General features: G+C 40.8%; 1 protein-coding gene across 2 annotated transcripts; it reads left to right on the top strand.

The window, feature by feature from the left end:
• Positions 1 to 1,889: 1,889 nt before the first annotated feature.
• On the top strand, positions 1,890 to 18,228 carry POLG2 (DNA polymerase gamma 2, accessory subunit). Of its 2 annotated transcripts, XM_066386414.1 has the most exons (8): positions 1,890 to 2,868; positions 7,655 to 7,781; positions 7,893 to 7,998; positions 9,658 to 9,831; positions 10,889 to 11,029; positions 12,983 to 13,063; positions 16,189 to 16,289; positions 18,025 to 18,228. In XM_066386414.1, the coding sequence occupies exons 1-8, from the start codon at positions 2,307 to 2,309 to the stop codon at positions 18,188 to 18,190; spliced, it is 1,458 nt and encodes a 485-aa protein (XP_066242511.1). In that variant the 5' UTR covers positions 1,890 to 2,306; the 3' UTR covers positions 18,191 to 18,228. The 2 variants fall into 2 exon arrangements, with proteins under 2 accessions (XP_066242511.1, XP_066242512.1); XM_066386415.1 differs by lacking the exon at positions 9,658 to 9,831.
• The last annotated feature ends 6,049 nt before the right edge of the window (positions 18,229 to 24,277 follow it).

Here is a 24,277-nt window from a genome sequence, read left to right as displayed (position 1 = left end):
GGGGGAGGGCAGTGGTATTTTTTAGGACTGATACATTGAAAACTGAACAACCTCCAGTAATTGAATAGTTTTCAGTAGCATGGTAGGTCAAATTCATTATGACTTAAAAGAAGCTTTCAGGGTCGGTTGGAGTATTTATTACATATTTTACTGTCAAATGTCTATAACGTGGGCCTTTAAATTTGTAAACACGGAAATGATTGTGGGGTTATGGGAAACATTTACCTATTTACTTTTGAAGTAAGTTTTAAAAGACAGTCCACTTTTTAGCATGTGTGTTGTGTCCAGCCTGTGGTTGTCTTAACTAATAAATGATTTTTTTCCTCCCCATTCTCTCTCTCGTTTATTCGCGCATGGGCTTTTTTTGGTGCATTTCCTTAGTGTGGGAAGTGCACATGAATAGTGCCCAGCTTTGTAGTTACTGTAATTGCTTTCCAGTAATACAGTACTAGTTTCAGTTATCTACTGTCTTTTTATAAACTAGCGCACTTGCTTGCAGGGAATTATTTTTATGACAACACTACAAAATAAAAAATTTTTACTGCTTCTATATTATATTAATTCAATTACTGGTCCATGAAAGAGCCACCCTCATGTAGGAAGAGTACAAGTCAGTGATCTTAAATTCATTTATATTCAAGGTGATTTCTGCCTTTACCCAAAATAATTACTTTCACCAGTCCCCAGGTGTAAAAAGATTGAAAACCCCTGGTGTAATTTGATCCTTTAACCTGGATTAATCTTTCAAGTTTTCCCTAACCACTTGTGCAGCTGGAAGGGGGAGGAATCCTTCAGTTTTGGAACCAGCTTTTTATCTGGGCTGTACTACTTTTCGCTATTTGGGCATTTTCTTAAGGGCTTTAAATGTTAAAATGTGAGATTGTAAATTCACAGGTCTGGTAGGCAACCTCGATCTCTTTTAAACAGGTTCTCCTTTTGCATGTTTTTATGCTACCCTAAAAAGAAAGCAACTTAGACACCAATAGTTCTTACCTGCAGGGCTTGTTTAAAACATTACTTGGCGAAACTAAACTTCAGTATACTTTATACGGAATGGATTTAAGTGAAACTTTGTAACTGCTACATATATTTTATACATGACATTTTGGTAATTTTTTTTTTTTTTGGTGTATACTGTATAGCAATCACCTACTAGTAATTGTAAAACATTTTGCAAATATATCTGGTTTTGCTGTGCTTTCCTTTTGAAACTTGACATGTTCCAGTTGGTCTGAACAACGAAAGATTTTACAACATCCTTAATAGGTATATTCAAACTGCAAGCAGTTAGAAGATAGTACAGGTTCAGACAGTTCAACACTTTTGCTGTCTCAGGCCTGGAGGAGTGGGAAGAAAAGGAGTCCGCCTGAGAATACGGAACGGTGTGTTGTTTTTCGAACTTCGATCCTAAAAGGGTGAAGAGTCAAATACAAATACTCCTATACTACCCTGAGTTTCAGAAATTGAAATAGCTAATGCAAGCGCAAACACGAGTTAACTCGTGAGGGGCTAGCAGTGTTAATCTCCAAGGTCCTCAGGTAGTGCGGGTGGTATGGCCTTGGGCTGGCTGGCCACATCAGGGAGTCGAGGGAGGGTACCTCGGTACCCCCTAGTTCCACGGCCCTCCCACACCCAGGATAGAAGTCGGGGGCAGGCGTGCTGGCTGTGCAAAGACCTGTTAGAGCAGTAGCGTAGCGAGGGGTGGGGAGGGGGGGGCAAGGGAGTCTATCAGGCCCCGGGGGCCCTCGCAGAGGGGCGCCAAATGGTCTCCAAGACTAGAAAAGCGTAGTAGAAGGGGAGGGGGGCGCCAGTTATGTTCGCTACGCCACTGTGTTAGAGCTGCAATAAAGACCTGGGTTTCAGCCACCGTAGAGGACTAAAACTAGAAATGGGAACCAACATTTATTTTCGTTAATACTTAAGATTAAGGTGATTTGAAGAACATTGTTTCCGTATATGATAAGCAAAAAAATAGGGAAGGAAAGTAAGTCTGACGCAACAGTGGCTACAGCACGACAATGCAGAGTGGATAGCAATGACTAATCGCACCAACGAAAGGAAAACAGCAGCGGGCGCAGGACCAGGCTTGACGGAGGCTAGGTCAACGGAGCTCGCGTGGGCTCCAGGGAGCGGCCAGGAGCCCGATGGCCGCGGCCGCCCAGTGACGCACTTCCGTGGTCGGGGCCGACTGCGCTCAAGCTCACTTCCGGCGCGGCTGCGCAGCTGGCCCCCGGGTTTCCGCGGCTGCCGCCTGTTGCTGGCTTCTACAGCTTGGAAGAGATTCTTGTCTTCAACGTGCGAGGGCGATGCGCTCCGGTGCAGCCGTCAGGGCCTGCCAGAGTGTCGGCAGGTGCCGGCTGTCTTGTTTGGGGGGTCGAGGGGGTGGGGGGCAGCCAGAGGCGGCGATGGAAGGTTGGAGCCCCGTCGGAGGGCCCCCGAGGTCAAACGCAGAGCTGCCGGGGGGAAGCGAGCCGCGAGAAGCCCCGGACAATGCAGAGGGGAGCGAAGCGCTGGCTGAGATCTGCGAGAGAAGGCATTTCCTCCTTGGCACCAAGGGGCAGATTAGCCGAGAGTCTCTCCTGAGCGGCTGCCACCACGGCGTGGGCCCCTTGGGCTTCGAGTTGCGGAAGAATTTGGCGGCAGAATGGTGGTCTTCGGTGGTGGCGTTCAGGGAGCAGGTCTTTCCGGTCGACGCCCCTCACCACGAATCAGGCCCTTCGCTGCCCGGGGACAGTGCCTTTAGGTTAGTTTCTGCAGAAACTGTACGCGAAATCTTGCAAGACAAAGAACTGAGTAAGGAACAGCTAGTAGCATTTCTTGACAACTTACTAAAAACTTCTGGGAAACTACGGGAGAACCTTCTTCACGGTATGCTTCATGATTTCATGCTTCAAAATAGGTGTCGGGGTGGAAAGGCGATCTCGTTTGATTCCGCGAATTGCAGCTGGCCCTTGAGTCACGTGTCAAGGAAGTTAACATGGTTCTTATCTTTTTGAAGTAGTTGGGTGTGTTGACATGTGCTACCCTGGAGAATACTAGACCATGCAATCATTGATGTTCCTTAAAGAATCTGACCAACGGACCTAGTAACTCTCAATTTCACGGGGCAATTCTATAATTTTAGAACTAATTGAGCAGCCCTAGAATGGGGGCCTAAATTAAATCATGTGTCTAGATCATTTGTTCATCGTTAATAAAATGTTTATAAATATTCCACAGTTACCCTTCAGTTTTATACAAAAATCAAAGATTATTTTTTGGAGCAAAAAGAAAATGCCCTTCCTTCCCCAATTTTTCTTATTGAAAATTGACCTACAACCTGTTTCTAGAGCACTGTAGGTAATTTTTTATTTATTTATTTATTTATTTATTTATTATTTTTTTTTTTTTCTGAAGCTGGAAACCGGGAGGCAGACAGACTCCCGCATGCGCCCGACCGGGATCCACCCGGCACGCCCACCAGGGGGCGATGCTCTGCCCCGTTGAGGCGTCGCTTTGTCACATCCAGAGCCACTCTAGCGCCTGAGGTAGAGGCCACAGAGCCATCACCAGCGCCGGGGCCATCTTTGCTCCAATAGAGCCTCGCTGCAGGAGGGGAAGAGAGAGACAGAGAGGAAGGAGAGGGGGAGGGGTGGAGAAGCAAATGGGCGCCTCTCCTGTGTGCCCTGGCGGGGAATCGAACCCGGGACTTCTGCACGCCAGGCCGACGCTCTACCGCTGAGCCAACCGGCCAGGGCCTCCTGTAGGTAATTTTTGAGGTTGCAAAATGGGACTTTATTAGAGATTCTTGAGTGAATACACAGAAACTTACAGGGGACCATTTGCATTTAAAATCAACACAAAAACAACTCAGGTTCTTATAGGACCAACTTGTGGCCACAGTGTCTCATCTTTGCAAAATGCTATCCTTGCCATTTTCCATTAAGTGATACTTTAAAGTAATTTAAAATAACCAATGTCCATGGTTCTCTAAAAATTAATACCTATATTGTAAACTGTTGATGATTCCCTTAAGAAAATAAACCAAATTAAGACAAACTGCTAAATAAAAGTGGTAGTTTTTATTTATACTACATTATTCTATGATGGCTTTACTTTGCGGGAGTTAAATCACTGTTCATTACTATGCCCCAAAACAAGTCAATCTTTTTTTATTGGAAAATGAAACTTAGATGTCCATTCATCAAAATATTTGCTTTGCCAGACTTTTGTTTTTTAGGAGACTTTTTTTTAATTGAATTTATTGGGGTGACATTGGTCAATAAAACTATCTAGGTTTCAAGTGTACAACTCCACAATACATTATCTGCACGCTGCACGCATGCTCACAACCCCAAGTCAAAATCCCTTCCAACACCATTTAACCTTCCCTTACCGTCTTTTACTTCTGCCAACCCTCTCATTCCCTTCCATAATCACCACACTGCTGTCTGTGTCTATGAGCTTTTATTCTTTGCTTAATCCCTTCACCTTTTTCACCCAGTCCACACCCCCTTCCCCTCTGACAGGTGTCAGTCTGTTTGCTGTATGCCTTTAAGAAACTTAAATCCACCTAACCAGGCAGTGGCACAGCAGATAGAGCGTCAGACTGGGACGCAGAGGACCCACTTTCACCGGCTTGAACGCGGGCTCATCTGGTTTGAGCACAGCTCACCAGCTTGAACCCAAGGTTCCTGGCTTGAGCAAGGGGTCACTCGCTCTGCTGTAATCCATTGGTCAAGGCACAAATGAGAAATCAATCAGTGAACAACTAAGGAACCGCAACGAAGAATTGATGAATTAATGCTTCTCATCTCCCTTCCTGTCTTTCTGTCCCTCTCTCTATCTCTGTCTCTCTCTCTCTCACACACACACACAAAGAAACTTAAAATCATCTATTTGCCAAATCCTTTGGTTGTCTACTGTTTTTAGCTTTAGAGTTACCTGGTTTGTCATTTCTATTCCCAACGCCCTTGCTTTCTTTATTACATGTCTGAACTTTTGTAGTAGCTTCTACTTATGATTAATTTTTTAAAATTCTCAGTCAATATGTCTAAATATTTTTACCCAGTCTCTTCTGTCCTTTTGAGACTTAATTACTCATACATTATTTTCCCCATCTTGTCATCAATTTTCTTGAGCACAATAACATTTTAAAGTCTATGTCTAATAACTCAGCTTTGTATCAGACTTCCTTATTTGTATATGGGCTTAAAGGCTTTAATTTTCTACACTATAAAATGAGGCAGACCAGGGGCATTCTCACTCAGATCCTGCCATCAGCATTGCAGAGGAGAGGCAGCCAAGATGGCAGAGTGCTGAAGGAGAAGCCAGTTTGTGCAGAGAGAAGGAGATGGGGAACAGAGGTGAATAAGGCTGGTGAGGTACAAACCATTGATTCTAGGAAAACTCAGATAAGTCAGTGGCTTTGGGAGCCCTAAATGGAAAAGAAAATGTTTTCCCACTGTGTGTATTTCGCTCCCACCTGCTGCGAGCTAGGATTAAAGGTGATGGCCCACCAGTTCTTGGCTCCGTTGTTTCATTACCGTCTGTCCGAATCAAACCTGAACCTGTGTTGGCCAGGAGGCTTTGATGGCAGCCGCGGATACTGGTGATACAGGGATGATGCTCTAACCAACTGAGCTACCTGGCCAGGGCCTGTGAGTCAGTCTTTTCACTCATCTCTATTTCTACAGGGTAGTGTCCCTAGTGAAAGGCTGGGGTATTTACTAGCGCCCTTCTTGGTGAGCCAGGAACTACAATATTTGTACTGTCCATTTGCATAAGATGTCAGGAAACTCTACTCAGCTCTGCTACTTGAGAATTGGAAAAGGAGCACTAAATATTGGGTTTATCTCTGGTCTTCCCTTTTCTCCAAATTTTGGATCCTCAAGTCCTTACTGCTTTGATAGTTCTCTTATGTCTTTAAACAGATTTTTTAAAAGTTCCTTGGTCAGCTTTTTTTGTTATCAACAAGCTAGTCTATTATCAGAAGTGGAAATCTCAAGTACTTTTGAACACAGTGATGCCATTTAGTGGAATAGTCTTTTATATAACTAGCATAGAGAACTCCAAAAACTTGAACATAGGTTTATTCTAAGTAGGAAGGTTTGAAATATAATTATGAAGAATAGAAAGATATAAAAAGACAAGAATAAACTTTGTAATGTTAAATTTGAATTGGCAATATCAGTATGAACTTATGATTTTAAAAAATACATATTTCCTAACTTTCTTCATTGAAAGGGTCCAGATGCTATAACAAAAGCAATGAGCACATGTAGTACCCAACACTTAGTTTCTAAAATAAACCAGTGATTGGAGAAATGGCTGACTGATTCCAGGTCTGGGGCAGGGAAAGTACAAGGTGAGCCTGGGACATTTTAAGGTGCTAGAAAACAAAGAATGACTTGAAGACTAGTGGGGTCATGTCAAAAGGACACAGACACAGCCTTGAAGGAGAGACTCTTACTAGCTAAAGTTGGGACAAATTAAACATTAAATATTAATGATAATATATCATGACACATTAAATTAAATAAAATTTAAATCATAGTCTGAACCAATCTGACCTGTGGTGGTGTAGTGGATAAAGCAGAATGCTGAGATTGCTGATTCAACACCCCGGTTTGCCTGATCAAGGCACATACAAGAAGCAACTACTATGAATGGATGCTTCCCATCACCCCCCCCCCCCATAAAAAAAACTATACTGTAAACCAGAAAAATAAGTAATTGAGGCTGCTGTTGGAAGGAAGAGGTGGAAAAAATTTGTTTTTACAGAAACTATGCAATAAATGTAGAAGGAAAGATAGATTAGAAAAATCATCATGTTAATGATTTTACAACCTGAAGGGTATAATAATAATTCAAGCAAGGGTCATCAGTGGCTTCTAAAATATGGGTGGAAGATTGTTGGGGAGCAGGGTATTGTTGGGGAATGGATTACCTTAATCAGGTAATCAAATTTGTTTCATTAATAGCAGGATAATTTGATATTATGTTCCTCCTGTTAGGATTCAATAAGTCATAAACTACATAGTAGTTCTGCTAAAAAATGATTAACCCAAATTAAATCATAAGAGAGCAATCAGACAAATCTCTACTATGAGATAATCTATGACTGGCTTGGACTCAAAAGTCAATGTCATTAGAAGCAAAGTTGGAGAGAGAGGAGTTGGGGAAATGTTCTAGATTCAGAGATTGAAGAGACTTAGTCAAAATGCAGTGTATGAACCTTAATTAGAAAGAAAGAGAACTGCAATAAATAACATTTCGGGTGATAATTGGAGAAAATAGGGTATTGATCATAAGTTAGATGAAATTATAGTACTATGATTAGTTTTATGATATAATGATGGTATAGAGAATATTTTCAATATTAGGAGATGCATGCTGAAATGTTTTAGGGATGAACAAGAAGAAAAATGGCAAAATTTTGACAATTAGTGAATCTAGGTGAAGGGTTTATAGGTGTTTATTGTACTATTCTTCAAAAGTTGAGGGGAAAACTACCTAAAATTAAATGGTAATTAAGATCTGCCTTAACGAATAGCTCCATGCTACTTGTACTGTTGTGTTAGCATTATTATACTGTAAATACGTCTCTGCATTGAGCAAAATGATTTAGGTTTATAGAATAGATTTATATGATGATTGAGTTATTTTTTGACAGGTGCCTTGGAGCACTATGTTAAGTGCCTGGATCTGGTAAACCAGAGGCTACCTTATGGCCTTGCTCAGATTGGAGTGTGTTTTCATCGTGCTTCTGATACTAAGCAGACACCTGATGGTATTAAAAGGTACAGGAAAATGGCCTTGTGTTAAAATAGTCAAGAACTAGTCATTTTCACTTTGAGATAGATTATGTAATTTTGAAATAAGTAACTATCTGATATTTCTGATATCCAAAGAATCGGTGAGAGGACTGAAGCCTCACTGGCATGGTTTACTTCTGCAAGAACTGCCAGCCAGTGGCTCGATTTCTGGTTACGTCATCGACTCCTGTGGTGGAGAAAGGTACTCCAGTCATCACCTGTAATTCAACAGTTAATAAGTATATTGTCTTAATGTGTCAGAGGTTATACTTCTCTGTAATAAATGACAATTTTTTTATGTAGCTATGTTATATTTATGAGAGAGCTATACTAAATCAACAAACAAATAAAAAGAACTTCATAATGATTTTCTTTTTCTTTTTTTATTATGTGAGAGGTGGGAAGGCAGGGAGAGACTCCCACGTGCTTCCTGACTGGGATCCACCTGGCAAACCTCCTACAGGGCAGGACGATGCTCTGCCTATCTTAGGCTGCTGCTTTGTTGCTTGGCAGCCTAGCTATTTTAATGCCTGAGGCAAAGCCATGGAGCCATCCTCAGCACGCAGGGCCAACTTGCTCAAACCAGTCAAGCCATGGATGTGGGAGGAGAAGAGAGAGAGAGAAGGGAGGGGTGAAGAAGCAGATGGTCACTTCTCCTGTGTGCCCTGACCAAGAAATGAACCTGGGACATCCCCATGCTCGGCTGACGCTCTGTCACTGAGCTAACCAGCCAGGCCCTGCACTGATTTTCATTGTTCCATATAACAAAGTTACTTTAGTAAAGACATTTGTTAATATTTCTCTCTTGCTCAGAAGTGTTTGTTGATATGCTTTTACATTCAAGGTCAAGTTCAATTTTCTCACATGACATTTCTGGCTCTGGTATGAGTTTGACCCTCTTCCACTCTTACAGCTTTAACTTTTGTTCCCTACCTCTGTGAACTCTCCATATTAATCAGAATGGCTCTATAATTTGTAGTCAAGTTTTAGTATATGCTGGAGGGGCAAGAGTTGAAGTAAGCATGTTTGTTTCATCGTCTTATCTTTTTCCAACCCTTAAAGATTTTTTTTTTTTTTTTTAATTGATTTTGAGACACAGGGAGAAGGTGGGGGAGAGAGAGAAACATTTATTTGTTGTTCCACTTGGTTGTGCATTCATTGGTTGCTTCCACTGACTGGGGATCGAAACCTCAACCTTAATGTTTCGGGAGGATGCTCTAACCCAGTGGTCCCCAACCTTTTTTGGGCCACGGACTGGTTTAATGTCAGAAACTATTTTCACAGACCGGCCTTTAGGGTGGGACGGATAAATGCACAAAATAAAATTATGTGATCGGCGTAAAAACTGTGGTATTTTTAAATATAATTGTCGAACTTACGAGACAAGCGTCAAGAGTGAGTCTTAGACGGATGTAACAGAGGGAATCTGGTCAAATTTTAAAAATAAAACATCATTCAGACTTAAATATAAATAAAACGGAAATAATGTAAGTTATTTATTCTTTCTCTGTGGACCAGTACCGGTCCGCGGCCCGGGGGTTGGGGACCACTGCTCTAACCAACTGAACTAATTGGCCAGGGCATCTTGCAACTCTTAAAATCCCCAAACATCCCCCTAAATTAAGTAGAATAATCACAAATAATCAAGTTCTTTACCAAAGGATAAGAATAGTGAGTATATGATACTTTCTTCATCTCACTTAGTTCTTGGTTATCTACCATCCCCTCTTATTAACTATATCAACTAACAGTTTTTCTCTGTAGTTTGGATTTGTGCATGACTATTTTCATTCAGTTGCTATATAAAAAGTTTCCGGCAATTTACTTTTAATAAATTAATAAGATATACTTTCTTTCACAGTTTGCTGTGAGTCCGTCTAACTTCAGCAGCAGTGATTGTGAGGATGGAGAGGGACGGAAAGGAAGCAAACTTTACTACAATTTTCCCTGGGGAAGGGAGCCAATAGAAACCCTGTGGAATCTAGGAGATCGCGAACTTTTACACATGTATCCTGGAAATGTGTCTCAATTACATGTATGTTTTACTTTGAGCTCCTTAAGATATCCTTTGCCCAGATTTTCTGTGATAATTTTTGAACATTTAAAAAATTTCAGGCATGCCTGACCAGGCGGTGGCACGGTGGATAGAGCGTCGGACTGGGATGCGGAAGACCCAGGTGCAAGACCCCGAGGTCGCCAGCTTGAGCGTGGGCTCATCTGGTTTGAGCAAAAGCTCACCAGCTTGGACCCAAGGTCGCTGGCTCGAGCAAGGGATTACTCGGCCTGCTGAAGGCCCGTGGTCAAGGCACATATGAGAAAGCAATCAAGGAACAACTAAGGTGTCACAACGAACACCTTAGTGCACATTATCTCTTGATACTTCAGTATTTATTTCTCAAGTGGAAGGACAGTCGCCTACGTAACCACACTGCAACCATCAAAATGAGAAAAGTAACAGTAACAGTAATCCACTCCACAGAACCCTTCAAATGTAACTGATTATTCCAATATGCCTTTTATAAGCCCAGGATCCTATCTAGGACCACGTACTTCATGTAGTTGTGTATCTGTTGTCTCCCTCAAATGAACAGTTCCTTTTCTCTTTCCTGGTCTTTCATGATGACATTTTTGAAAAGGACAGGCCAGTTATTTTGTGGAATGTCCCTTGGTTTGAGTTTCTTTCATGTTTCCTCAGCCCTCTCCCCGACTCATTGAATCAAGAGGCATGTGATATAAATTTGTTACTAGTGATGTTAACTTCTATCACTTGGTCAAGATGGTGCTACCAGGTTTCCCCGATGTAAAGTCGATAAGTATTTTGTACTTCTTAATTAATAAGCAATAAGTCTTTTGTGAGCAGATACTTTAAGACGATGTATTTCTCAAACTTTTGACCTACTGGTTGCAGCATCCATTAATGATTCTCGTCCAAATCAGTTATTACCATGAGGGTTGCCAAATGGTGATTCTCTTAAAGTTAATTTTATCATTTCTTCCAGATTTATATTCTGATTTTGTAAGTCTAAAATATGTAATTTTAAGAGATAGTTCTGCTAAATGATACTTTATTTTTATCCTACATTTCTGTAAAGGGCCGAGATGGACGGAAAACTGTGGTTCCTTCTGTTTTATCTGTAAGCGGGGATCTAGACCGAGGCGTGCTGGCCTACCTCTGTGACTCTTTCCAGCTGACAGAGAACTCCTTCACGAGAAAGAAGAATCTCCACAGAAAGGTGCTTTTGATATTTCAAAAGTAGACTTGGGAAACTTTTTAATGTGCTTCATTTCTAACAAACTTTGGATAATACGTATTTTTTAGTGCAAGTAATTTAACTATTTTTCAGTTTTTTTAGAATCTGGTCACAGGAATAGTAAGCAGGTTCTCACAGAATGGAACATGACATTCCTATTGGGTAATTCCAAAGGTATTTTTGATCATGGGGAGCTAGACAGCTTTCTCTGATTTTTGGCCCCTGAGTTTTTCCATCAATAGCTTCTATATATTTGCATCAGAAGCTGAGTGTTAAGTTGGAGTAAATAAGACAGCAAGGCTTGTGGTATTGACCTCTCTGCTTCTGGTCTGATCCCAAGTGCTGGTCACTGGATCACAGGAACTAGATATGGGTCTGGCTCAAGGGAAAGACTTATTTTAGGGTCAAGTTTTTTTCAGAGGTGGCTTAAAATCAAAAGATGGAAGGGTTGAAGCAGTAGGAAAGAAAAATGACTAAGGAGTAAGATTTTGGAAAAAACAGGAGGGAACAGGACAAAATCAAGAGCACAGGTGGAAGGATTTGTCTTGAAGATGAGCTATGTGAAACGGAGGAACAGAAGGATGGTATAGATATAAATTGGCTTCCAGGACTGCTTAGTCTTTGCGGGAAGTTTTACTCATACCCTGGGTTTTATTAGGGAGTTAGGAGGCAAGATTACTAGCTTCAAATGTGGCAAGAGTTTAGAATGATCATATTACCCTTGAATATGAAAGGCAGCTGTATCAAAGAAAACATTTTAACGTGTTGTCAGCTGGTTTGGAAACTGTGAGTCTTTGGCCTGCTCTGCAGAGTGAAGTGATTGGTTATGCAGTGCTCAGTTAACCCGGTATGGCCACAGAGAGATCATAGAACTGTTCCGGGGGTTGGCATTTATAGGGTGTCCGTAGCGTGCAAACAAGGAGGATCCTTTCTCTTATACCCCACACCCAGACCATCAGCAAAACCTATTTAACTCCATCTTCAAAATATGTCCTGACTCAGACCGTTTCCTCCCACCTGCACTCCTGCCTCTGATGAGGTTGGTGGTTAAGTCTCATCATTCCCTCTTTCTCCCTGAATGGCTTTAAAGGTACATGTCACTTTGTTTCTCTGCTCGAAACACTCACAGGAAAAGCCAAAGTCCCTAAAATGTTTTACAAAACCATTTCCCTTTGACCTCTTGACTACCCTCCACCTCACTCAATTTGCTGCGGCGGCACAGGCCTTGCTGTTTCCAGAACATGCCAGGCATGCTCCAGCCTAGCTCTGTCTGGAATGCTCTTTCTCAGATAGCCACATGTCTTTTTCCTCAATCTCCTTTCAAGTCTTTGCTCAAATGTCACTTCAGAGAGGAGGCCTTTCTCTTACCACTTATTTAAAATTGCAAACAGCCCTGCCCCAGCCCACCATTGCCAGCATTTCCTTTCTCCCCCCCTTTTTAGCCTTTACTGCCTTCAGGTATATTGTTGACTTACTTATTGTGTTCATTACCTATTCCTCCCCATCATGAGAGATGGGGGTTTTTGTCCCCAGCACCTAGAAGTAGCTATTCAAGCTTTTGTTGAATGGGTAAATGAATGAGAAAAGTAGTGGTGGGTCTTGGAAAGACAAAGTCCAGCTGGTAAGCCACGTGGCCCAGCTGGGTGGGGAAGGCATTGACGCCACAAAGGGGCATTTTGACTGACAGAAAATGGAGTTGTCAGAAAAGAGAGTCTCAAGTGAACTTACTTCTGCAGAACATCCCAGTGGAGGAAATGCATGAGCCGCCCAATATAGACAGCTGAATACATCATTACACGAGCTTTTATGACCCCAGCTAGCTTCTATTTTCACAAAGGAAATTTTATTGTTTAAGGAGCTCCATGTTTGTTAGTGCTTGTGTTTTACAAAAATAAGATGCATTGTTTTTCCCCCCACCCTCTTCAATTGCTTTAGGTACTTAAGCTTCACCCTTGTTTAGCCCCTATTAAGGTTGCTTTGGATATGGGAAGAGGCCCAACAGTGGAACTAAGACAGGTGGGTTCAATAAGTTTTAATGTCCTGATTTTAATTATAACCATTATTCCAAGTAAATGAGGAGTTTGCCGTTAAATTTTTTATTTTTATTTTTTTTACTTTTTAAAATAATTTAACTAATGAGCTGTGGATAAAAACTATGGTTAATTATAGATAATTTGAAATGTAGAACATTAAAGAAGATGAATACAATCCAGTGAATTTTGCCGTTAACGCCCTGCCTATAGTTGCGTTTTTTTAAATGAGCATGCATAGTTTTGGTAATTAAGTTATTTGTACAGATGTCTAGTGAATTATTTCTTGCCCCCTCCCCTTTTAACTTAACAGTTTTGATACTTGCTGTTATGAGCACAGTTCTAGATCTATAATCTTATTTTGGTTTTCTAGTCTATCTGACCTAAATACTCTTGAGAAAAGCCAGGAGGGTGGTTTTAGTTTCTTTCTAGAGATCCCTTCAGCAGTCATCATCTCTGGGTGACTCACACCACCCAAGACCAGAGCAAGGACATGCTTTCCATTAGGGCTCCTGTGGAGTATCTGGGCAGGTGGGAGAGTCAGCTCAGGAGAAAAGAAGATAATGTAATTTCCACTGTTCTCTCTCCAGGGTTGTGGCAGGCTTCCCAACACCCTTGTAGGTAGCAAGTTCCTAGTGTTTTGTTGTGTTTTTTGCTTGAAAGACAAAAAGAACTTGTTCCTTAGATTTTTGTTGTTAGAATTTCTGGCCTTGATTTTGCTATTGTTGTTTGTTTTATAAGAATATAAGAGTATTTAATGCCTTGGATATTTTTATTTTACCAGAAGGGTACTATATGATCTGTCTTACTCTGTTTTTAACTGTTTTGCCTCAGCATTAGAACAGAGAGAATCCTTATGCGTGTAACTTTCTGGACTGCAAGAATTTTGGCCAGTTATATACACAGGGATGGGATTTCTGGGTAAAGTGAATATGTATCCTTAATTTCACTAGATTGCACTCCAGACTGGCTACACCTGTTTGTACTCACCCAGAGTGCTGGGTTCTCACCTCCTGTGGCCTCAGCACTTAATTGTGCTTAGAGCCTTTTCTCCTTTTCTAGCTTCCATTAGAAAAAGCCAATTTTCTGCTGGCAAACTCTCACTTATAAAAACCTTTTTTTGTGTGTGACAGAGACAGAGAGAGGGACAAATAGGGACAGACAGGAAGGGAGAGAGATGAGAAGCATCAATTCTTTGTTAAAGCACCTTAGTTCAATGATTACTTTCTCATATGTGCCTTGACTTGGGGACTACAGCAGAGTGAGTGACCCCTTGCTCAAGCCAGCAACTTTGGGCTCAAGCCAGCAACCATGGGGTCATGTCTATGATCCCACACTCAAGCCAGCAGCCCCACGCTCAAGCTGGTGAGCCCACGCTCAAGCCAGCGACCTCAAGTTTTGAACCTGGGTCCTCCATGTCCCAGTCCGATGCTCTCTCCACTGCGCCACAGCCTGGTCAGGCTAAAAACTCATTCTTATATGTATATTTCTCTGTGAATTTCTTAAGATTATTAATGTATTCTCATCTATCCCCAAATATCAAATACTTTAACACCTAGTTGCTTCGCTATGGTCTTTCTCTGGGAACTTGTTAGAAACTCAAATTCTGTCTGACCTGTGGTGGCACAGTGGCTAAAGCAGGGGTCGGGAACCTTTTTGGCTGAGAGAGCCATGAACGCCACATATTTTAAAATGTAATTCCATGAGAGCCATATAATGACCCATGTACGTTATGCATTATCCAATAAAAATTTGGTATTGTCCCGGAGGACAGCTGTGATTGGCTCTAGCCACCTGCAACCATGAACATGAGCGGTAGGAAATGAATAGATTGTAATACATGAGAATGTTTTATATTTTTAACGTTATTATTTTTTTTATTAAAGATTTGTCTGTGAGCCAGATGCAGCCATCAAAAGAGCCACATTTGGCTCGCAAGCCATAGGTTCCTGACCCCTGGGATAAAGCATCGACCTAGAATGCCGAGGTTGCTGGTTCGAAACCCCAGGCTTGCCTGGTCAAGGCACATACAAGAAGCAACTAATATAAGTTGATGCTTCCTGTTCCCTTTCCCTTACTTTCTCTCTTTCTCCTCTCTCTAAAAAACAAAAAAAAACCCTCAAATTCTTCATCCCTACTTCAGACCTGCTGAAACTCTGGGAGTGAGCTGAGTAATGTGTGTTTTGACAAGCCCTCCAGGTGATTCTGATGCTAGTGGAAGTTTGAGACACAGTGCTCTAGCTCAGGCATAGGGCACCAGCTCCACCCTGCCCACCCTGCCCACCCTGCCAGGGATTTTTGGTAAAGTCGGAAGACACTTTTGGTTGTCACAAGTGGGGAGGGGGTGCTTCTGGAATCTATCTAATGGAGGCCAGGGCTGCTTCTAAACATCTTTTGTCAACAAAGCAGAATGGGAGAAATCCTACTCTTTAATGTTTTAGTTCTAGATTGTTAAGACTGTTGAACATTTTGCTTTGTTTTGCTTCACCATTACTTGTTAAGGAAACAGTAAATGTCCTGTGTCATTTGCTCATTATTACTTATGTCTTTCCAGTCAGGCTTCTGTCTCCAGCATGCCAATGAAACTAATCATCTTTTCTTCTTGAAGCCTTTCCTTTCATTGGCTTCAGGAAGATCACTCCCCTGGTTTTCCTCTTACTTTTCTGGTTTTCTCTCCCGGCCCTTCCTTCTCTTCCTTCTCTTCCTGACATGACAGTAAAACCTCAGGGCTCAGCTCTCAGCTCTCAGATGCATTTAGAGTTAACAGAAGCCCTTTGCACTTCCTGTTTTTCTCTGATAAAATCCATTTCGGTTTTGTTTGTGTCTTTAATGATAATCATAAAAATTCTTATATTTGGTATAAAATTTCCTCTCATAGAAGATTTGCATTTAATATTCAGCTTTGCAGGGCTTAATTTCTTCAATTTTAGAGAAAGTATATAATTTATAAGTACCCAATATATAAATTATAAACAATATTGTCACATAATTAAATGAATTTATGCCCATTTTAAAGATTGAAAAAGGTGATCTGTGGTTTCACAAAAATAGAGTTATCATTCTAGCTACTTTTATTTCTTTCATAGTTGAAGTTTTTGTATTTTTTTCCAGGTTTGTCAAGGATTGTATAATGAATTACTAGAAAATGGAATTTCTGTGTGGCCTGGTTACTTGGAAACTGCACAGTCTTCATTAGAACAACTTTATTCAAAGTAAGAATTGTCTCCCTTTTTGCTCAAACAGTGTTTATTCAGAGTTTTTTTATTTGATGATGTTTCTTAATGAGTAACAGAAATAAATCTCTTCTACATATATCTGTATATAAGGTAATCTAAAGGTTGTCCTAACTTTCCTATTTACAGAACCACATGCCCTTGGTTAACTGCTACAGCAGGTATACTTGAGTACATACCCTGTGCAACTTCAAGACTTACTGTCATGAAGTATGTGTACCTGAGTTTATTGATTTACCAGGATTGGAATTATGTATGTGGGTGCATTTGTTGAGTTGGGACTGAGGGAATATGAGCAGATGGCCTTTTCCTTGCTGCTGTTGTGGTTTATCCTGAGGCTGAGTAGGAAATAATTTCATCCCAGAGGACAGAAAACTAGTCTCATAGACTGAAACCGTATCTTTTGATCTTTACTGCCACGACCCAAGTTAAGGCCACCAGTGTCCTTGGCTGGATTATTGAAGTAATCTCCTCATTGAGCTCCCTGTCTCTAGTCCTACCCTTGCTACTTCATTAACTTCTGTGTTTTAATTAAGGAATCCATTCTTTCCTCCTTTGGATTTATTTTTTATTTTTATTTTAGCTTTTTGTGTTGAATGCATATCTTCTGGGTGAAATGTTGTCAAGCTTTGTGTTTTGCTCCTTCCTCCTCTAATAACGTGTTAAAACACACTTTTCAGATGATGTCAAAATAAAAGTAGGTTGCTATGGATAAAGCAACTTAATTGTTTTATCATATATAAAATGAAGGGGTGGTATTTAAACTTTCCAGGTTCTAAAATCATATCCTTTGAGTCACATGGATATTATCAAGTTATAGTTGTTCTTTAGGTGGTAAGGGCTTTATTGTTTTACGATATTTTTATCTGAATAGTTATTAAGCACATAGTATATTTTCTGTACTTTGATATAGCAGTAAATAAAGCAGAAAAGTTTCATGTTCTTACACAGATGATATTCTAGTGGGATAAAATAGACAATAAACAAGTAAATAGAAAAATGATAAATTTTTGTTTATTGATTTTAGAGAGAGGAAGGAAGGAAAAGAGAAAGAGAAAGACAGGAACACCAATCTGTTCCTGTATGTGCCCTGACCGGGCATCAAACCAGTAACCTCTGAGCTCCTGCACAAAATTGTAACCAATTGAGCTATCTGACCAGGGCTGAAAAATAGATAACTTAGAGTGCTACAAAGCAAAGAAACATTAATGAGATAGTATGACTGGCCAAAAGAAAGAAACCAGAGTGGATAATGTTTAGTTATTGCTGAACTAAAAACCCTAAGTTAGCGTACAAAGTTACACATCAAGCATGATTTTGGTATGATTTTTTTGTCCACTGAATTTTTATTAGAGTAGTTTTTTAAGAGACTTTAAAATAAATTTCTTGGACTGTAGCAAAGTTTCAAAAGGCTGGTGTTATTCTGAAGTTTGCCCATAGTATCACCCCAAATGGTATGCTGAGGTACCACTGTTTCTCAGATTTTGTTTTTCTTATGACTTTTCCGCTGTTATAATAAGTCAGAAACTTTCTGTGAATTTTACTTTGAATGTGATTCAGAAACTTGAAAACAGTGGGTTTTGGTCCAGCTCTCAAGCCCAGCTTTTGACTGTCAAAAGTGGCACGGACTCTAAAGTAGTTAAAGCTAGTATTGTGATGAATTTACAGTTCATATTTGTGCGCATGTATTTTGTGTAATTATTTTTTCCCTTAGATATGATGAAATGAGTATTCTCTTCACAATTCTGATTACTGAAGCTACTTTGGAGAATGGATTAATACATCTGAGGAGCAGAGACACCACAATGAAGGAAGTGATGCATATATCCAAAATAAAGGACTTTTTAACCAAGTACATATCATCAGCTAAGAATGTATAGAGTTTAATGTTGGTGTAATAAATATTTGCCTTTTCTAATTTGGTTGTCTTATATTAACTTAGCTTTGTTTTAGACCCTTTGCACTTATGAAGTGGACATTTTGGTGCTTTTTAAAATTCATTTTTATTACTTATATTTCTTGATGTACTCCATTGCATAAGGAATATGTTCAACTACAAGAAACAAAAATGCTACTATACTAGATTAAGAAAATTGGAACTTTTTTTTCTCATAACAAGAAATCTTGGGGGTAGACGTTCCAGAGCTGGTATAATTGTTTCCTCTATAGTGAGAGACACAAGCTTTTGCTCTTTTTCTGTTCCACCATCTTTAACGTGGTGGCTTTTATCTTTATATTTGTTGCAGTATGGTCACAGAGTGGCTGTATTTCTAGCCTTCTTGTCCACATTCTAGTTAGGAAGGAAGTCAAAGAGACAAGAACAACTAGCCAGCCAAGACTCTTCTTCCCATTTTAGTTAGGAAAGTAAAAGCTTTCCCGGATGTCCAAATCAGAAGACTTGTTATTTCATTGGTCAGAGCTTGGTCACATTGTCATTCCTCAGCCAATTGCTGTCCAAGGGAATGAGAATACAGTGTGTTTGTAAAGTCATGGTGCACTTTTGACCAGTCACAGGAAAGCAACAAAAGACGATAGAAATGTGAAATTTGCACCAAATAAAAGGAAAACTCTCCCAGTTTCATACCTATTCAGTGCAGTTCGATGTGGGCTCACGCACAGATTTTTTAGGGCTCCTTAGGTAGCTATCCCGTATAGCCTCTACAGACTCGTCACTGACTGATGGCCTACCAGAACGTGGTTTCTCCACCAAACTGCCAGTTTCCTTCAACTACTTAATCCCCCCGAGTAATGTTATTCCTATGTGGTGGCACTTCTTTATAAACACGCCAACATTCACGTTGCACTTTGGTCACGGATTCGAATATAGCGAGCCACAGAACACACTGAACTTTCCTCTGTACTATCCACATCTTGACTGGCATGGCCGTGGGCTGTTCCGCTGTATACACGAAACATATGTGTATGCGCACATGCTGCCACATCATCCTACAGAAACTAGGAGAGTTTTCCTTTTATTTGGTGCAGATTTCACATTTCTATCGTCTTCTGTTGCTTTCTTGTGACCGGTCAAAAGTGCACCATGACTTTACAGACACACTGTATAATGATTAATTTGGATCAAACACGATTTATCTCTTGGGACTAGAGTAGTGTCTTGTCCTTTCTGAAGTAGGTTTTGATATCAGGAAAGAAGGGATCTTTTATAGAGTCTGCTATATGTATACTGTCAAATATTGAAGACTAACCTAAAAATAAACTAAATTAAAACATTTATTGATTTTTGAAAAGCAAGCTAAAATAAGTGTTATATGGTATATCTTAACATACAATATATTTCATGCCTGATTCTAATATATTTATAAGAAGTCTTTGAACTTTTATGTGTTGATTATGTTTGTGTTAATTATACTGTCATTACCAACCAGACAAAAATTTCACCTAATAATTTGTATAAGATAATCTTGAAAGGTTGATTAACTTGTTTTACTTGACTTAGCAGATATTTTTTTTTTGTATTTTTTTCTGAAGTGAGAAGCAGGGAGGCAGAGACACAGACTCCTGCATGCGCCCTACTGGGATCCACCTGGCAATCCCACTAGGGGGCGATGCTCCACCCATCTGGGGCAGTACTCCATTGCAACTGGAGCCATCCTAGGGTCTGAGGCAGAGGCCATGTAGCCATCCTCAGTGCCCAGACCAACTTTGCTCCAATGGAGCCTTGGCTGCAGGGGGGGCGGGGAGAGATAGAGAGGAAGGAGAGGGAGAAGAGTAGAGAAGCAGATATATGGCAGTTGGTACTTCCTGCTTCTCTCCCCTATCTCTCTTTCTCTCTCTCTTTCTCTCTCTCTCTCTCACCTCTCTAAAATGAATAAATAAAATCTTTTTAAAAATGTAAAAGTAACCAATTTTTTAATACCAAATACTCACTCAATTTCTAAATTTATAGTGTTTGTTTGAATCAGTATCCAGATAAGACTTATTTGTTAAAATTGATTGTTAGGTCTTTTGCTGTTTCTTACCCTATAGATTCTCTCTTTCAGAAATTGGGTTATTTGTTTTGGGTGTTCTGATTGTGGATTTTACTTATTGCATCCCATGGTGTAATTTATTTAACCTGTTCCTTTAGATTGGAAGTTGAATCCAGACACTTGGTTGGCTTTCTTTGTTTTTCTTTCTTTTTATTGAATTTATTGGAGGTGACACTGGTTAACAAAATTATACAAGTTTCGCCTAACTAGGCGGTGGCGCAGTGGATAGAGCGTTGAACTGGGATGTGGAGGACCCAGGTTCGAGACCCCGAGGTCGCCAGTTTGAGCGTGAACTCATCTGGTTTGAACAAAGCTCACCAGCTTGGACCCAAGGTCGCTGGCTTGAGCAAGGGGTTACTCGGTCTGCTGAAGACCCACAGTCAAGGCACATATGAGAAAGCAATCAGTGAACAACTAAGGTATCGCAACGAAAAAGTGATGATTGATGCTTCTCATCTCTCTCTGTTCCTGTCTGTCTGTCCCTATCTATCCCTCTCTTTGACTCTCTCTCTGTCTCTATATATATAAAAAAAATTATACAAGTTTCAGGTGCACAATTCTACAACACATCATTTGTACACTGTATTGTGTGTTCACCACCCCAAGTTAAGACTGTCCATTGATCAGCTTTTAAGTTCAGTTTTGGGGGTAAAATTATTTCATAGTTTGTTGTGTTCTCCCACAGGAGTCAGTAATGTCTGGTTCTTTCTTTCTTGGGGAAATAGTCATTAATTGATTAGCAGTCATTGATCAATGCCTGGATCAGTCAGTTTGTTAGAGGTGGCAAAGTGGTGATATTCTGATTCTATCTTTTTCATTTGTTGGCTAGAATACTTCTGTAAAGAAAAACAGATCATTTGCTGTTTGCTTAGAGGTATGGGAAAGGTTTGAGATAAATGCTAGATCATCACCTTTAAAGTTCATATTTTTGATATTCAGACCGTCCTACCTTTGGCCAGTGGGAGCCTTTTCTAGTTGGCTTTTAGTCCTTTTGCCCCAACTTTAAGTCTTGGGTCAGTTGTTTAGTATCTAGTATCTAATATAGAGATTGTATATTTCAGAAGAGACTATGCTCTGGGTACTAGGATGCTCACTAATACAAGGTGGTTCTTGTCTAGGCCTTTTCATTGTTCAGAGCTAGCAAATGTATGAGTGTGTGTGTTTGTATTGTACCCCCAAATTAAAAAATTTATCATGGATCCACACTGATATTTTTCTATTCAAATTCAGGGCTGCAGTGTGTGTCTATGTGTGTGGGTGTCTGTGTTTGTTTTTTATCAGCTTTACTGATTTACATCATATAAATTGACCTATCTTAAAAGTACAAATAGAGGTTCTGACAAATGTGTAACCACCACGACAATGACAGTATAGATAATTTCCATCACTGGAAATAAGTGTCCTAATGCCGCTTTGGGAATATAGGGTTTTTACTTCACCTCTTCTGTTGTGCATGTGTATCTCCTTTCACGGCAAGAATCCCAGTTCTCAATGCCAAGGACGGTAGAATTGGAATGCCATGCCATACATGTGCATCGTAATTATAACAGTCTCAGAATTGAAAGATCAATATTCCTACTGTACTGAGGTACAATGCTTAGTTTTAATAATATATTCTTTGGAAGTGATTTTTCTGAAGAAAACCTCACTCATACCCATGGGTGCCTTTATTTCGGTACCTCATCTTAGGGATGGACCTCAGCCTTCCTAGGAGGATTGTATTCCTGGTCTCAGATTATAGAATCTGTAACAGGCAACATAGAACCACTTTGGAAAACAGCGTGACACTGTCTACCTAGATTGAAGAGAAATGTACCCTATGATCCATTCCTGTGCATATTCAACATAATTTCATACACATGGGAACCAGGAGATGTGTCCCTAGCATAAGAATAGTCATAGTCCCATTATTTGTAATAGCCCCTAATGAACAACCACCTAAATGTCCCATAAACGAGTAGTTAATTTAGGGAGTTGGGCTTGTGATTGGGAAGATGTCTGCAGAGGGTTTCTGGGCTGCTGGTGACATTCTACCCCTAGTGTTCGCTCGATGTAATTTATTAAACTTCGTACATATTTGTATACATTTCCATATAATATGTGCTCCATTTCATAACAAAAAATGTTTAAAGAATAATAGGTGGATTTGAAAAAGAACCAAAGTGAAATTTCTAGACATGAAAAAAAGTAGATATTGAAATGAAAATTCAATAGATCCTCTTCCTCCGTTTTTTCTTCTTCCTTTCCTAAACAATTCAATTCAGAAGCTGGGGTGGGGGAGTGAAGATGGCACTGAGCATCTGTGCAGGGCTGAGGTGGAACTGGGGGAGGAGGGAGTTGCGGGGACTACCTGAGGATCGAAGTACACAAAGCACTGAGCAGTGTCTGGAATCTGGTACGTGCTCAGCACATGATGGTTAGTGCCATTATTACAGTTGTTACAAAGGAAATGTTGAGAGATGGCATATCAGCCAGCTCTGCACAACCCAGAAGTGGGGTGAAGGGCACCACCTCTGGGGCGGCTCTCAGCCAATGGATAAATGCTCTCACTATTGTCCTCAAGAGGACAATTCTGAGAGAGCTTTTTTCTCGCCACAGCAGGTTCCAGTGGTATCATGCCCCTGGCCACAGCAGTGCTCAACTCAGCAATGCCTCCGTGCACTGGCCTCTCCTCCAGTCCCTCCTGCCGGGTTCCTTGAGTCACCTCGCAAATCCCAGATAAGATTTGCATGGAAGGCCTTTTCTCAGGTTCTACTTTCAGGGCTGGTCCAGGAGAAGACGGTATTAGAAGGTCCTGGAAAGCAGCGCTGGGACGAAACTGCTCCCTGGATGGAGGACAGGATTCTGTCCCTGGTGCTAAGGGAGTGGGGATAATACTGACACGCCATAGCTTCACAGTTACTGAGACTTGCTGTCACAGAGGTAGATAGTGAACACTAGGTTGGTGATGCAATAGTTCTGGCACTTGGAAGACATGGGGCAGTGGTAATTATATGGATTATGAAATTGGATGGCTTTTACTGCTTTAGAAGCTTTGCAAGAAGAAAATGAGAGGCTCTCGATTGAGGGCATATGCTGTGAAACCCAGCAGCATGCTGGACTTCAAAGGCCTTGGAAGGCTGTAACAGGATCAAATCCAGCTACCAGTATGGTCACTCATTTGCTAGCCCCCCTCCACCCCTTGTGTTGGTTTCTTTTCCTTCTCTGTTTCACTCTCCCTGGGCCCTCGTGCTCCCTGGGGTCACCCCCATGTAAACGACCTACACCCAAGTCCCTCTGCTTCAGGAAGAAGCTCAGGTTAAGACATGAAGAAGCCAGTGGTGGCCCAGTCACCAAGTTTGACTTCAAAGACTTAGAGGTTTCTCAGGGGAGCAGCCAGTCAGCTATGACTCGGAGCAAGCATCATATACTACAAGTAGCTTTTTCTGCATTGTTATTATATGCTTGCTCCGGTTCCAAGCCCTTGACACTCCTCACCTGAATTAACTCTCAGAGCGGCTCCATGAGATAGGTATTATTTCTCATTTGTCCCCTGTAGTGGGCTGAATGGTGACTCCCCAAAAACCAATGTCCAAAATCTAACTCCTGGAACCTGTGAATGCTACCTTATTTAGAAAAAGAGTCTTTGCAGATGAAATTAGGTTAAGGATCTTGAGATAAGTTCATCCTGGATTATCTAGGTGGTTCCTAAGTCTTGTGACCAGTTTTCTTAGGACGGCAGAGAGAGAGAAGGCTATGTGAAGACAGAGGCAGAGACTGGAATGATACTACCCCAAGCCAAGTAATAGCACGAGCCACCAGGAACTGGGAGAAGCCAGCAAGGATTCTCCCATAGAGCCTTTGGAGGGGGTGTGGGCCTGCTGACCCCTTGATTTTGGGTTTCTGGCCTTCAGAAAACTGTGAAAGATTAAGTTTCTGCTGTTTTCATCCATCAATTTTTGATAGAATTTGTTACCACAGTCCTGGGAAACTAATCCA

This window comes from Saccopteryx leptura, chromosome 5 (genome assembly GCF_036850995.1).
Source record: "Saccopteryx leptura isolate mSacLep1 chromosome 5, mSacLep1_pri_phased_curated, whole genome shotgun sequence".
NCBI classification, from domain to species: Eukaryota; Metazoa; Chordata; class Mammalia; order Chiroptera; family Emballonuridae; genus Saccopteryx; species Saccopteryx leptura.
The sequence above is the reverse complement of the archived record's forward strand: the minus strand, read 5'-3'. Positions and strand labels throughout refer to the sequence as shown.